This window comes from Ochotona princeps, chromosome 2 (genome assembly GCF_030435755.1).
Source record: "Ochotona princeps isolate mOchPri1 chromosome 2, mOchPri1.hap1, whole genome shotgun sequence".
NCBI lineage: Eukaryota > Metazoa > Chordata > Mammalia > Lagomorpha > Ochotonidae > Ochotona > Ochotona princeps.
In genome coordinates, this window is record NC_080833.1 from 17,820,534 (window position 1) to 17,835,483 (window position 14,950).

At 48.2% G+C, this 14,950-nt stretch overlaps 1 protein-coding gene across 2 annotated transcripts in view; it reads right to left on the reverse strand.

The window, feature by feature from the left end:
- Window positions 1-1,637: 1,637 nt before the first annotated feature.
- RHCE (Rh blood group CcEe antigens) overlaps window positions 1,638-14,950 on the reverse strand; it is a 36,209-nt gene continuing 22,896 nt past the window's right edge. The window contains exons 6-10 of one of the 2 annotated variants that reach the window (XM_004592235.2): window positions 14,622-14,759; window positions 12,728-12,861; window positions 9,237-9,316; window positions 6,997-7,070; window positions 1,638-1,840 (exon numbers count right to left, since the gene is read on the reverse strand). In XM_004592235.2, the coding sequence (XP_004592292.2) occupies window positions 1,814-1,840; window positions 6,997-7,070; window positions 9,237-9,316; window positions 12,728-12,861; window positions 14,622-14,759 (453 nt within the window). In that variant the 3' untranslated portion in view covers window positions 1,638-1,813. The remainder of the gene's footprint in view (window positions 1,841-6,996; window positions 7,071-9,236; window positions 9,317-12,727; window positions 12,862-14,621; window positions 14,760-14,950) is intronic. The other variant, XM_058677039.1, reaches the window with a different exon arrangement.

A 14,950-nucleotide genomic window follows, 5' to 3' on the forward strand; every position in this document is an offset into this window, starting at 1 on the left:
ATACTTTATGCAGTGTTAACAAAAAACCTGTTAACATTTCAGCCTCAGTAGCATTTCAGGGCCTTATGAGTAGCAATGTTGGAAGAGAGAAGCCCACGACCCTTTGGCCCCATTGGGGGGATCTCTTCCAGGAACCAACCACCACCACTGGGGCAAAGAGGAGAAGGATGAGAATGAGACAGGAGTCACCTGTGTCATGCTTGGGTGCCAATTTGTCATTCTCACAATAATTGGATTCTGTGTTTCGTTGTATTTCTGCCCTGACCAGTCACTAAGCTTGATGGAGCAGTAAGCTCAATCATAAATGCAAACAGCTATGTTCCACCGGCTCCAGTATCAGTAAAATGGAGTCCTACTCTTCAGAACTACAGCTTGAAATGTTGTCCTGGTGAAGTAAGTACGCCACGAGCGGCCCTGAAGGGCGCACAGAGCAAGCGTGTCTTGTGGTTCCCCATGGGGCTCTCTTCACATCAGCCAGGTTGACTTGCTGCGCTTCGAATATTGTCTAATTACCAGAACATGACCCAAGAACTGGAGAGTGTTGCTGTCACTTTCATCATTTCACATATAGCCACAGACAGCATTGGAGAAAATCTTTGAAGCCCCCCCCCCCCCCTTACACATGAGGGACCCAAGAACATGGAAAAGAAAATGATCTCGGAGTCAGAAAACTAGTTTTCTAATCCCAAGGTGACCCACCCCCCACTCTGCACATGACCAGATCCTCAACCCACAGAATGATTCAGACTGCCCAGGAAATGCCCTGGTCTCATAAGACTGCCAGTAAACATGGCATCAGGGAGCTGGGGTCCACTGCACCAACAGCATCCCATAAAAGGGCTGGTTCAAGTCCCAGTTGCTCTACTTGAGATCCAGCTTCTGTTAATGTGCCTGGGAAAGTGGTAGAAGATGGCCCAAGCATATGGTCCTCTGTCTCCTTCATGAGAGAATCAGATGGCTTCCTGGTTCCTACCTCAGGCATGGAGCAGGGGGTAAGCCAAGAGATGGAAGATCCTCCTTCTCCCACCTCATTCCCTTTGAGCTGCCTATCAAATAAAACAAATCTTTAAAATGGGCGTTACATTTTTATGTCTATAAGAACTAACTTCAAAGGAATCCTTAATTTTCCTGTTTCCTTTTATTATATTGCTGAAGCAGGCAAGAGGTGATTAGGGGATACACTTTCTTTCATAAGCATGAGAAAGGCGCCCAGTGTGATGACCCAGTGGATAACCCTCACCTTAGAAGTGTCAGGATCCCATATGGGGCACAAGTTTGTGTCCCAGATGCTCCACTTCCCATCCAGCTCCCTGCTTGTGGCCTGGGAAAGCAGTAGAGGATGGCCCAAAGCCTTGGGACCCTGCACCCACATGGGAGACCAAGAAGAAGCTCCTGGCTCCTGACTTCAGCTCAGCCCTGGCCATTGTGGCCACTTGGGAAGAGAACCAGTAGATGAAAGATCCTTCTGTCTTATCTCTGTAAACTTCCCTTTCCAATAAAAAATAAATAAATCTTTAAAAAACAATTTTTTTAAACATGAGAAAGAATCTAGGTGTCATCAATAAAATGGAACCAAAACCTTAATTATGTCAAGAGCTAAGAAAATAATGATCTTAAAGGAAACCAGAAGTATTAAATTAGCACTAAAACACATCCTTCATATTTTATTTTAAAATAGTATACTGACACTTGACCCCGTTTCATCACACAGAAGTACACGTTGCTGCGACGAGTGCGGTGAGCAAACCAAGATGGGCAGCGTGGGAGGAAGGTGTCATGCCTGCAGACAGCTTGTTTGTGTGGACAGGTTTGCTTAAAATCCAACAGCCAAATGAGGAAACTGTAAAACCAGAGCAAACATTCATGTTATGCACGAACCATTAGACCGGGACTGTCCAGATCCTCCCACAAAACTAACGTCCATGTCTCTAGGAAGACCTGCTGGGGCAGGGAACCTGTCTCCTGCCAAGGTTCACTTGGCTGTTGATAACATCCTTCCGGGGCCACACAGTGCTGTCTGCTGCAAAGTGAGCCTGCTACAGGTGTGCTGGATTTTTTTTTTTTTTAGATGTCCTGAATTTTGCACTTTGCCTGCAGCTGCCCACCACTGCCCTAGAGAGTCCTACACAGAGACTGAATTAGAAAACACTCAAGACAGACTTTCTTTTGCTAGTTAAATACCTCCAGGGACAAGGGGACATACCACTACCAACACACATAGCTCACAAACAGTTGAAATGATTTGAGATGTGTAGCACGGCCCCCCTTAAATGAGTTAAATTCTCAGCAGAAGCATTAAGGAGAACTTTTTCTTTGCTTCCTGCCAGTCTTTCCAAGTGTTTGAAGAGAGCTGCCTAGCCCTCTGCAAGTCTCCGCTCCTGGTTCTTGGCTGTGCTGTGTTCTGGCTCCACCACATGTGCAGTAATCCAGAACCAGAACTGTGGAGCTGGGAACCAGGGTAGCTAACACACAGGGCTGTCTTCTGTGAATCAGTCAATGTGAGCTCTTTCAAACCCTTGGCAAGAACAGTTATCATTGGTTTCTTGCTTCATTTGTTTTGGGAGCAAGCTCTCTCCGCTGTGTTGCTCCCCTACTATTTGCAACAACCAGGACGAGGCTGGGCTAAAGCCGGTTGCTGGGAGCTCAGTCTTGTCTCCCCCATGGGTGGCAGGAACCCCATACAGTCAGGAGTCAAGGCTGTATGTTGAACCCCGGCACTCCAATATGGGACACAGACATCTTAAGCACTTGATTAACGGCCTATCCCTAGAGCTAATATTACTTCCTCCTTTCATAGACTAAGTGCTGCGGCGGGCGGGGGCGGGGTGGATCCTGAGCACACTCTTAGAATTGGATCCCATTTCACAGATGAAGAAACAATTTCAGAAACATAGGAACCTGTCTGAGGTCAGGCTTCTTACCACTTAACCTGAAACCCCAACTCTTCTTACTTTGGTTCCACAAGCATTGACTAACCCTTATTAGAGGTCTAAAACATTTATTTAAACCAGAAACAGATTACTGGTGTTATGGCACAGCACATTAAGCAGCCATTAGGATCATCCCTTTTCAGAGCACCCGTTCCAGTCCTAGCTGCAGTGCAGCCAATCCAGCCCCCTGTTTTACCTGGGAAAACAGCAGAGGGTGGCCTAAGTGCCTGGACCTCTGCTCCCCAAGTGAGAGGCCTGGATGGAGCTCCAGACTCCTGGCTTCAATTTGGCCCAGCTCCAGACATCAGGATCATTTGGGAAATAAACCAGTACGTGGAAGATTTTCTCTTTCATGCCCTTCCTGCCTCTTTCTACCTCTCCCCTACACTCTGCCTTTCAAATAAATAAATAAATATTTTTTAAAAAAATCAGAAGCAAGGGTGGTAGCAATATGGCAAGGGTAGCTTTATATATATATATATATACACACATATATGTATGACATGTATATATGTGTATATGTAAATATATTTTATAACGTATGTGTGTATTAGATAAGTCAGCAAGAAGAACTCATAACACTTTCTGTTTTTTGCCAAATGGTAGTAGATGTCATGGCTGCTTTGAGCTCATTCTCCCTGATACATATTCATTCTCTTTATCTCCTCTTTGCCTCTCAAATAAATGATTTTTTTTCTAAATAAAGCATATGGGAGGGTATGAGCTTTATGCCATAATGAGGGACTTCAGCTCCTGCAGATTTTGGTATCACAATGGAACCTGAAACGCTTATATACCAAGAAACAACTGGACTCAGAACAGTAGACTTGCAAAAAGTTCCTTTCTTGACTTTAGAAAAATTCATTGTAGATTTTTTTTAAACAAGGTCAAGCATTTGGTCTAGTAATTAAACCCCTGGTTGGGAAACACATATCCTGTAAACAGAGTGCCTGGGTCTAAGCGCCCGGGTTCCAGCTAATGCAGACCTGGGCGGCAGCAGGTGTGGGTTCACGTAGTTGAGTCCCCATGACTTGGGTGGGAAGTCTGCACTCAGCTCCCAGCTCTAACCACTGAGGGCATCTGGAGAATGAATCAGCCTATGGGAGAGCACGTGATCTACACATGCATGTGTTTGTCTTTCAAATTAAAACATTTTTAATTTCATGTTTGTGAGTCCTTGTGCTTTGCAAAGTGCAAGATAAAATCTGGTTTATTAACTAAAGACATGAAGAAAGTAGTTTATTCTCTTAATGAAGACACAAGATACTTGAAAACTATTATAAACTCAAATTTTGTAAATGAGTATTTGAGGACCATTATACACTATGATGGGGTCTTCAAAAAACTCAGGGAAATAGACTCTGCATGGATTTGCATTTTTTGCACCAAAATGAATACCTTTAAGTCCATCTTTCATAAACCCTTTGAAGCCTCCATACACACGGAGATGGGGGTTAACATCTCCAACTTCTTGGAACCCCCCAATACTGTGTTGCATTTACATGTGTCCCCCCCAGCGCTTTTACACAGCATTTGTCACAGGTTAGCTAGCACATTTAGTGGGATGGATTAGTGGGTGAAGCAATGCATTTCAATAAATTGTCCAAAGAGAGACAGGTGCCTTCAGGAACTGAAAATCTCCCATCCCTGGCAATGCCACCTGGCTAGTTGTTTATTCTTTTTCCATGATGTATCTTATTGAGGTCAGATTAAGCCACTGTCCATGATGCTGGCATCCCATATGGTGCCAGTTCAAGTCCTGGCTGCTCTATTTTCAATCACTTCCCTACTAATGCACCTAAGAAAACAGCAAGAAGATGGCCCAACTGTATGAGCCCCTGCCACTCACATGGGGAACCAGATGGAGCTTCAGGATCTTAGATATCTTTTTTGTTTAAAAGAAACAGAATGAGAGAGAGTGCTTCCATCTGATGATTCACTCTTCAAATGGCTGCAACATCCAGGCTGGACCAGGCTGAAGCCAAGAGCTGGGAACTCTTAGTCTCCCATGTGGATACAAGGGCCTTCAAATATTTGGGTCATCTTCTACCACTTTCCCAGATACATTAGCAGGACTGGAAGTAGAGCAGGCAGGACTTGAATCAGCACTGATGATGGGATGTCAGAGGTAGTGGCTTCATCCACTGCACCATGATACTGGCCATGGGCTAGCTTCAACTTTCCTTCCAGTCCTGGTAGTCTAGGAAATGCAATCTGGGTGTTCCACAGCATTTGAATGCCTTGTTCAGTGTTTCACACACACACATGCATAAACCCAACTCCTGGATTTATCAGTTGGAAATTTGAATCCTTGCCCTTTTTATAGGTGTTTGGCATTCCAACGCAAGCTGGTATCTGTACACTGCTGGATAAACGGGTCTACTCAGCTGCACGAAAAGAAAGCAGAAGATTGTCGGGGGGTGGAGGAGGATGGAGTAGCTGCCAGAGCACATTCAGATGTGGGGTGTCCTGGGGGGGGTCAAACGCACATCGTCTTCCCCTTCATGTCTGAGCACTGTCGTTTTGGACAGCTTAACCTCCGCAGGCCTCAAGCTGCTCATCTTTAAGAGTAGTCTTAGGCAAGACTGTGGAGAGGCTAGAATCAGGTGTGTTGAAAAATCAGAAACAATAGGCTTGCCATGGGAGAGCTGTTCTGCTCTCATGTTCCTTCAGGGTAGATGACACCCCTAGCAAGAAACTTCAGCAATCCTGTGGGTGGGGGTTGCATTTTATGGAGTATTGGTGCCAACAGTATTGCCTCATTTGATCCCGCAAATGATCTGGTGAGGCAGAACAAAGACTGCTGCTGGGGGAGGTTCAGGAACCCACTCACATCCTACATTGCCGACAGTGCTGGAATCGGACATCCCATTCCACTTTACTGACAAAGCGGCTGGGGTCAGATCAGAGGGGGGGATCCTCAGATTTCTCTCTCTTATTTAACAAATATTTATCACGACTCACTTGGTTGAGCTGGGTCCCACTATGGTAATCCACACTGGTTAGCATAGTGCTTAGGATCTAGTAGTTGCCCAATTAATACTCATGGAATGAATGCATGGCTTCATCCACTTCTCTAGCTTCTTTGTTCTGCTAGAGGAGCAAGAATGCTTGCAAAGGACTGGAAGGCTGGGCTGCCAGGAGCCGCCGAGCATGCAGAGAAGCTGGTGGCAGAGAAGGCAGGTTACACACAACACAGGCAACTCTCCAGCAGCCAGACTACTAATGCCACTTATAATCATGGAAAATACAATCTAGAATGCCAGGAAGTGGGTCAGTGGTTGCCTGGTGATGGGACTGAGTGGGGCGGTGAGGGAACTGTTTCAAAGGGACACCAAGAAAGATTTGGGATGATGGCTGTGATTCTTGTCTCAGTTGCAATGCTTTCCTGGTGGTATATAAATATGTAAACGTATCTTTGAATATGTTGAGCTCACTGCACATGGACTATGGCTCATTAATGCTGTGAGAGCAGCAGAACAGGAAGAGAAATGGCAGGTTGTCTGGAGGGTCCCTCTACTCTTGGCCCCTGTGGGCCCATAAGGCTGATTCTCCGTTCTCCTTAGTGATCCATACCTAGGATGCCAGGTGCACAAAGGACTGGGCTGGAATTCAAAGGGTTGGGGTCCTAGTTTGCCTCTGCCACCCTCAAAGTGTGACACTGGACAACAGTCTGGTCTCTGCTGGTCTGACTTCCCTTTTTTGGCCAGCGTCCTCCAGCACCAACCTGAGGACCAGGGAAGGTGACACCCATCACCGAAGAAGATAGTGGGGTGACAGCGAGTGAGCCAGTCATGATGGCACACAAACAGTGCAGCAGATCACAAACCAACACAAACACAGCAACGTACACACATACCCACACACACAGATACATACACCATACATTCACCAACACCCTCTACCAACACACACACAGAGGCAGGTTGCAGATTTGCTCCTCCCCCAAGATTCTTCACTTTCTGTGTGTTCACATATACATTCCTATTAAGTTCACATATACATTCCTAACCTTGTCAAGTTCATGCACTCAAAATCTATCATGTTATTAAGTTCAAATTCTTACCTCCCAGACAGTTTGGTCATCAAAAAATTTTGCAACATGAGGTCCTCTCCATATTTTGAGATTTAGGACAAGACCTGTTTAAATTTATGATAACATGTTAAGACATTTGGAGCACAGCATTCATCCCAAAATGAATTGAGATAAGGTGGGTTGACTATGGAGCCTTGAAAGAAAGCCGTTTGCTTCCACCCTCCAGAAATAAGTCAAAGGCAAACACATTCATCCTGGGGCCAGCTTGATCAAGTCCATGGGCACCTAATCAGAACCAGCAGGAGCCATGTGCAAAGGACCCTGCACCCACATGGGAGACCTGGAACAAGCTCCTGATTCTCAGCTTTGACGTGGCCCAACTCTGGCCATTATGGCCATTTGGGGAGTGAATCGTGATCGGAATCTCTCTCTCTATCTGTAACTCTGTCTTTCAAATACAAAAATATTTTCAATTTTCTTAAAGATTTATTTATTGTTATTGCAAAGTCAAATTTATGAGAGACACAGAAAAAGATCTTCCATATGCTGGTTCACCCCGCAAGTGGCCGCAACGCCCAAAACTGAGCCAATCCGAAGCCAGGAGCCAAGAACTTCTTCTTTTTTTTTTTTTTTTCACAAATAGGACTTTTTATTTGTCATGATTAGAAAGTCTAATTTTAAACAGACTCTTGGACTGGTGGATCATAGCCATCAGCGCGAAGAACATCTTTTGGGTCTCCTACACAGGTGCAGGGTCCCAAGGCTTTAGGCTGTCCTCGATTGCTTTCCCAGCCACAAGCAGGGAGCTGGTTGGGAAGTGAAACAGCCAGGACAGGAACTGGCGCCCACATGGGATCCTGGTAAATGCAAGGTGAGGATTTAGCCACTAAGTCATCGTGCTGGTCCCATAAATAATTTTTTTTTAAAGCTTACAGGGCCCGGCGCTGTGGCCTAGCAGCTTAAGTCCTCGCTTTGAACACGCTGGGATCCCATATGGGCGCTGGTTCTAATCCCGGCGGCTCCACTTCCCATCCAGCTCCCTGCTTGTGGCCTGGGAAGGCAGTTGAGGACGGCCCAAAGCCTTGGGACTTTGCAATAAGAAAAGGCTTACATACGAAGCAACACAAAACACAGGCATATACTCCATAAAGTCTGTGGCGGAATGGAATTTAAAAGAGTGTGAGGGGCTGGCACTGTGGCCCAGAGAGAGGAGCAGGGCCGTGCTCAAGGACCTACAACTCTCTGCTGGGTACTGCCATTCTGTGTCCATTCTGCCTCCGACTCCCCGCCTGCAGGGTCTGGTCTGCCGACACTTTCTTGTAGAATGCAGACAGCCTGCATCTTCATCTGCTGTGCAAGTCAGTGACGAGTGAGTTCCTCCCAGGGCTCTCTGCCCTCCCATCACATCGCAGCTGTAGAAGCAGCCTTCCCTCCTGGCTGAAGATATCCCACCTTTCCCGTGCCCCTTGCTGCCCCTCAGCCACACTCCGGTCACAGGAGTCTTGCTGTTTTTGTCTCTTTGCTGTTCAACTTTGCAAGGCATGCTCCTGTCTCAGGACCTTGGTACTTGCTGGCGCCTTTTCATGATATGCTCTACCAGCTCCTCAAAATGACACACACACATGCACCCCAACCCCCTCCACATCTGCACATCTCCTGGGGGACCAGCTTCTCAGATTAAGCCTCCCCACCCCCACACTGCTGTGCTCGCTGCACCCCCTTCTTGGTTTTCTTTGTCTTTACCATCTGACCATGAACAAATCTGTCTGTTAATTATCAATACCCTCCCATACCAAAATTACCAGCCCATGGGGGTAAGAAATTTGCTGTCATGTCACTAGTACCTGAGGGATCACTCCTACATAGGGAACAAACACTCGAGTGCAATCATATTATGGATGTCTTAAGTAACAAAAGGGGGGAGCTTTGGCCTAAGGGTCCCTTGGACTTGGATTTCAGTGCAGAATTGGATGCACCCTGGATCCCAAAGGCTAAGCTGCTGCCACCCCCACACCCAACACACATAGAGAACCTCAGGAAGTCCTTCCCCTCCCAGGCCTCAGGGTCTGTGTCTGCAGCAGGCAACTTCTAAGAGCTATCTCAATTCTGAAATTATGTGATCGTCTTTTTCAAAATCAGGGCTTGAACCTTTATCCCCCTGAGCTACAACTGAGAGGGTGGGCATGGACACAGCCAGCCAGAAGACAGTGCGTGGTGGGCCTGGGTGCTGAGTCCTGGGCTGTGGTGGAGGAGACAGGACTGTCACTGACCTGTCAGCAGACCGGACACCAGGCCCACGGCCATGGCCAGGCTGAGTGCCCCGGTGTCGATGAGCACCTGGTAGCCGACCCTAGAAAGGACAACACAGAAGTCACATAGGCATCAGGCTGTGAAGACCATCAGGGGCAAAGCAAACAGCAGTGTGGCCAGTGGGGCTGGGAGCGGAGCAGGTGTCCTCTTGCCACCAGCACAGCCCAGCCATTTGTTCATGAAGCCACACAGATATGCAGGAGGAAATGTAGAGGGAAAGCTGAAACCAGGATCCTCTCTGGCCCACTTTCATCCTTTCATCCCAAGCCAAGGGCCTAGACCAGGAGTCAGCAAACCCAAGTTTGAGTCCCAGCTCTGTTGCTTGCTAGCAGCATGACACTGGACAAGTCACTTCCATCTCAGAATTACTGGTTGCCATTACACAATTGGAGATAAAGGCTTTATTCTTCCCAGAAAAGGGGGCAGAGAGACAGCGTGGCCATCAGACTCATCTCCCCTGCCCACCCGTGCCCTGGGATGTACCTCCAGGCCCTCTGCCCGTAGTAACTCCAGGGCATCACATTCTCATTTAACTGTTGCGGGAACCCTGTGTGTGGTTTCCCAGGATTGAGTCTGCACCTTGGCACTGTCTGTCCTTTCGTGGGGGGGCTCAGAATAGTTGTTCAGAGCAAGCCTGGGTTCAAGTCTTCCCTACTTTTTGTCTCAACAACTCCACAAAATGTGTATAACCAACTGGCCCCATTTTGAATCTGAAGTGCAGCAGCTGGGGTTGGCAGGGTGGCTCAACAAGCTAATCCTCTACCTTCAAGCACTGACATCCCTTATAAGCACCAATTTGTGTCCTGGCTGCTCCACTTCTAATTCAACTTCCTGCTTATGACCCGAGAAAGCAGTGGAGGGTGATTCAAGTCTTTGGGACCCTGCACCCATGCAGAGACTCAGAAGAAACTTCTGGTTTCAGAACGGTTTAGCTCCAGCTATTGTGGCTGTTTAGGGAGTGAACCAGAGGATGGAAGTTCTTTCTGTGTCTCCTTATCTCTGTAAATCTACCTTTCTAATGAAAATAAATAAATCTTTAAAAAGAGGAAGAACAGGGCTCGGCAGTGTGGCCTAGTGGCTAAGGTCCTCGCCTTGATCCCATATGGCTGCTGGTTCTAATCCCGACAGCTCCACTTCCTCTCTATCTCTCCTCCTCTCAGTATATCTGACTTTGTAATAAAAATTTAAAAAAAAATAAATCTTTAAAAAAAAAAAGAGGAAGAACAAGTGGAACAGCCAGGGCACAAGCTGACACCCACATAGGATCCAGGGAGGAGGGATGGTGGAAGGGAGAGAGGAAGAGAGAAATCTTCTATCTGATGGTTCACTCTCCAAATGGCTTCAATGGTTGGGGCTGGGCCAGACTGGAGCCAGGAGCCAGAAGCTCCATCTGGGTCTTCTCATGTGGTTAACAGTGTCCCACCAATCAGGTCATCTTTAACTGCTTCCCCAGATGCATTAGCAGATAGCTAGGTAGGAATTAGGGAAGCCAGGACTTGAACCAGTGCTCATGGCAGGATGCATGTGCAGTTTAACTTGCTGTGACAAAAACGGTCAGTTTGCTAGCCAGCTGGCTGGGTAAACGTGGAAGACACAGAGCAGTACTACAGAGCGTATGGAATAAGAGGCGTGCTTGTGATCCACTGGCACTAACTCCTACAGAAAACCATTTGGTAGCATCCACTAAAGCTCATGGTGTGAACAGTGGATGATACAGCAATCCCACTCTATGCATGTACTCAACAGAAATGCCTTCGTACATTTCAGCAAGTAAAGGTAAGAAAGTGCTAGAACGTTCATAGGAGTGCTCTTTGAACTGAAAGCTATCCAAGCTTAAACCCAGTGGATAGAATATGTGTGTTCCAATAAACTCGTTCTCACCATCTTTCCTTAGACTCAGCATTTGTTGATCCAGCATCTGCTCACCACAGGGCCACACTCCTGAGCTGTTGGCCTCACCTTCCTGCCAGTCACTTTTGCTAGCGTGGAAGATACGTTTGTACATCTCCCAACCACAAACTCTAATGGATGTGTTCACTGCCAGCCCCCTGGGGGACATTCACACCCAGTTACACCCGTCATGATTCAGAAAGGCACCAGGCCAGTCCCTCCCCATCTGTCTGCTACCTGGTCCCTACATGTAGGCCTGTGTGGTCCCAGGTGACCTGCTGTATCTCTGCATTTGAGGGCAACCTGTAGGGGTTTAGCCATCTCAGCATTCTGGAGATGGATGCTATTGTTCTAAAGCATATTTTTCTTCACATCTTTTAACACGTATATAAATGAGTTCAAAACAGAATTTTGTGTCACTATCTTAAATGCAAGTGAGCTGGGAGGTAGCTGTACAAAAAAACATGCTGAGAACAAACTGCAGTTCTAACCTTCCCAGGCACAGAAGCCTGGGATCTCTGCTGCTCTCCCTCCAAGGGACCCAAGAGCTGGGAGAGACCCTAGTTCTTCTGTGATTCTTGAGAGAGCTGCATGAGCTCAGCATCACCCACCTCAGTCACCTGGCCTGCCAAGTTCCAGCCTGGTGAGCCAGGCAGATAACTATCCCATAGGGCCATCTCTTAGCAGACAATAATCACTCCTCACAAGGCGGTGTGCAGATGAAGTGAGGTGGGGCCCACCACACATTCTGGCACAAGACCCAGTGCATGGGCAGCAGCTGATAAACCCTGAGAATGATTAGCAGTCATATTCTCATGGTCATGTCTGTTCAGCCAGCAAGCCCTGTAGCGTTCCCAAGTCCTTCTTAGTGTACTGAAGGCACATCCAGAAAACACTCACATGACATGGAGGAGGGTATGGCCAGGGTTCTGGGGAGTCAGAACGAGCCTTGTTGCACATGGTGGGGCAAGGTGACACAGGACCTCACTCTGGTCCACCAGCCCATGCATCAGACCTTGGCCAAGGCCCCCTTCCCGTGCACAGTGTCTTCCTACTCTGACTTCCTTCAAGCCCCACAGGGCTGGCACTAAGTGCCCTCCCCAGAGCTCTGTGGCAGGATCCCTCCCTCTCACTTTCACTGGCAACCTGGCAGCCAAGGCTGAGAATGGCTGCGAACGGCAAGTGGTTCAGCCCACTGGGAAGTGGGGGTAACGAGTGATGTCAAGACAGACCCTACTGTGCAAGCCCGCTACCACCTTGGCAGGTTAAGAAATAGACCCAACTGCTTTGAGCCAGCCTGACCTGCTCTGGCTGCACTTGTGTGGCCTTGGGGACTGTGTGCTCCAACCTGCACCTCAGCTGCCTCTTTCAGCAAGAAGTGGCCCTAGGGGGTGATGGCTCCATTCAAGGCAGGGTATGGGAAGAATTTCTGAATAAACCAGTCACTCCTGAGGCCCACAAAGTACATGGCCCTGGATGTGTGTTTGCCAGCTCAGGATGCTGAGCATACTGTTTCCGCCCTGAGCAGGGGTGTGTGAAGCGGGAGAACCCGATGACATACCCGGCACTGTTGGCCCAGCTAATCTCAAACGCCATCAGCACAACGTAGGTGATACCTCCGAGGAGACCTGGCAAGCCAAAAGTGTAGTGGATGCCACTGGTGTCATGAATTCTCAAGACGGAGTGAAGACACACCTGGAGACAAATGCCATTGTGAGCAGATCTGCAGGGGAGACCCAACTCCTGACCCCCTCTCTTCACAACCATCCGGTGTCCACAGATGCAAACTTGATGGAGCTCCTCCCCTCCTGACAAGGCCACTATTCTCAACCAGCCAGGGGACATGCCTGAGCACCTGCCCTCTCATCAGGTCCCAGACAAGCCGCTGTTTTGGCCACAAGAATGTCATTCTCTTTCCTGGTTGGGTCACGTGCACTTCTCACAGTGATCCTTCCTCCTGGAATACATGTCCCCACTTACTTGCCTGGCTAATTCTGCTTAGTAAGGTCCAGCTGAGCCATCCCCAGCTCTAGGAAGTATTTTCCTAACCTGTCCCAGACTGGCTTAGGTGTATTCCTATAGCAGTCATTCCACTGGACTTTTGCCACTTGTCCACTTTCCACACTAAACTGTAGCTTGAGAAGCAGGTCAAGTGTTAAAATGTGCAACACGGAGGTGTCCTTTACAAAATCATGGAAAATTCATACTATAAAAAATATGATTAGACTCCAAATCTTTCACACCCCAAATAAACATATCTCCTTTTCAAAAATTTCATATTTATGCTTGGAGAAACAGAGAAAGATCTTCCATCCACTGGTTCACTCCCTCCCAGTGCTTGTAATAACTGGGGCTGGCCTAGGAACCCAGAAGTCAATCCATGATCTCTGAACAGTCCTCTCCAGGGACCTAGGCAAGGGAACGGGGACACTGAGACCACTGTGGACCCTCAGGGCAAAGTACCCTTTGTTCTTGGCTTTGCACTTTCCCCCTTTCATCTCAGGGTTTCACAGCCCAGGGAAGTACATGACCTCGGTCCCCATTGCCAAGTTGAACAGCAAACTGCCCCATGTTTGGTCAAGTCCACCTGTTGGCAAATTCTTCCTTATTTGGAGTTGAAACACACTCCCTGGTATTCACTGCTCATCCAAATTCAGCCTTTTTCCTCCATCAATGCCTTCAAATGCATTGAGATTTGAACCCCTGTGTATTTCTCTTGGAAGTGAGCTGTAACCAGTTGGCCATTATGGAGCTCTCTGGTACAGTGAGGACTCCTAGGAAATGAAAGAAAGACCGAGCCACCTGCAAGGACTGAGCAATCGGAGGTGGGCAATTAGTGGACTACCAGCCCAGTGCTGCTGCTCCCACCCCCAGTTCACTGCCGAAGCAGGTATCTGTAGCACGCCCCTCCCCAACACCCATTGAGGAAGACAGCACCAACAGAGTTAAACCACCAAGCCCCTTCTCCAGAGAACCTGGAATCACGGCCAAGAGATTTCAATAGCTTTCTTAAGCAACAGGTTACATTGCACTGTAAGAAGTAAGGAAAAGAAGCAGCTCTGCAGCGTGAGAAGACAGCCAGCACTCAGGAAAAGCAGGAAAGAAGCGGAGCAGGGACTCCTTGGGCTCTCTGAATACGCCAGTCCCTGGTGTCTGCCATTTCTGGGTGCCCAGAGGCAGCCTAGTTCCTGAGTTCTCTGACTCCCCACGGCCTCATACAGGTCCCAATGCAGTCTTATGACAAATTCCCTGATCAGCAAACCTGTATGGACTCACCCACTCCTTAGTATCCCAACCAATGAACCATCCAACTGGGCTTTGGGTCGCTCACCAGACCTTCATGATGCCAATCTATGAAGGTGCTAACTCCTGTCTACAGCAGCCCATGGCCCCACATGATGGCTCACCAGGGTCCCAAAACTGAAACAAGGGGTGCTGAAGGTCCAGCTCCTTACCGGCAAGCACTTGGCTCCTGAGATAGACACGAGCCCAGCTACAAGGCCCAGCACCATGGCAAGAGATGGGTAAGGGATCAGGTGACATGAAGGGCCCACAGCCACACCTCCTGCCAGCACTGCATTGTGGATTCGCATCTGCAGAGAAATCGCCAGTGAGTGACATCATCCCAGATCCCCTGTACCCCCGTGGCTTGCCTCTTGGCTGGAACGCGTGACCTTCAGCACCAGGCTCATCTCACTGGAGATGAATAGCTGGAGAGTGTGGCTACCCAGCATTCTAGCCACCTCTCCTGGGTCCCAAAGTGATGTCCTTGCACACTGGGTAG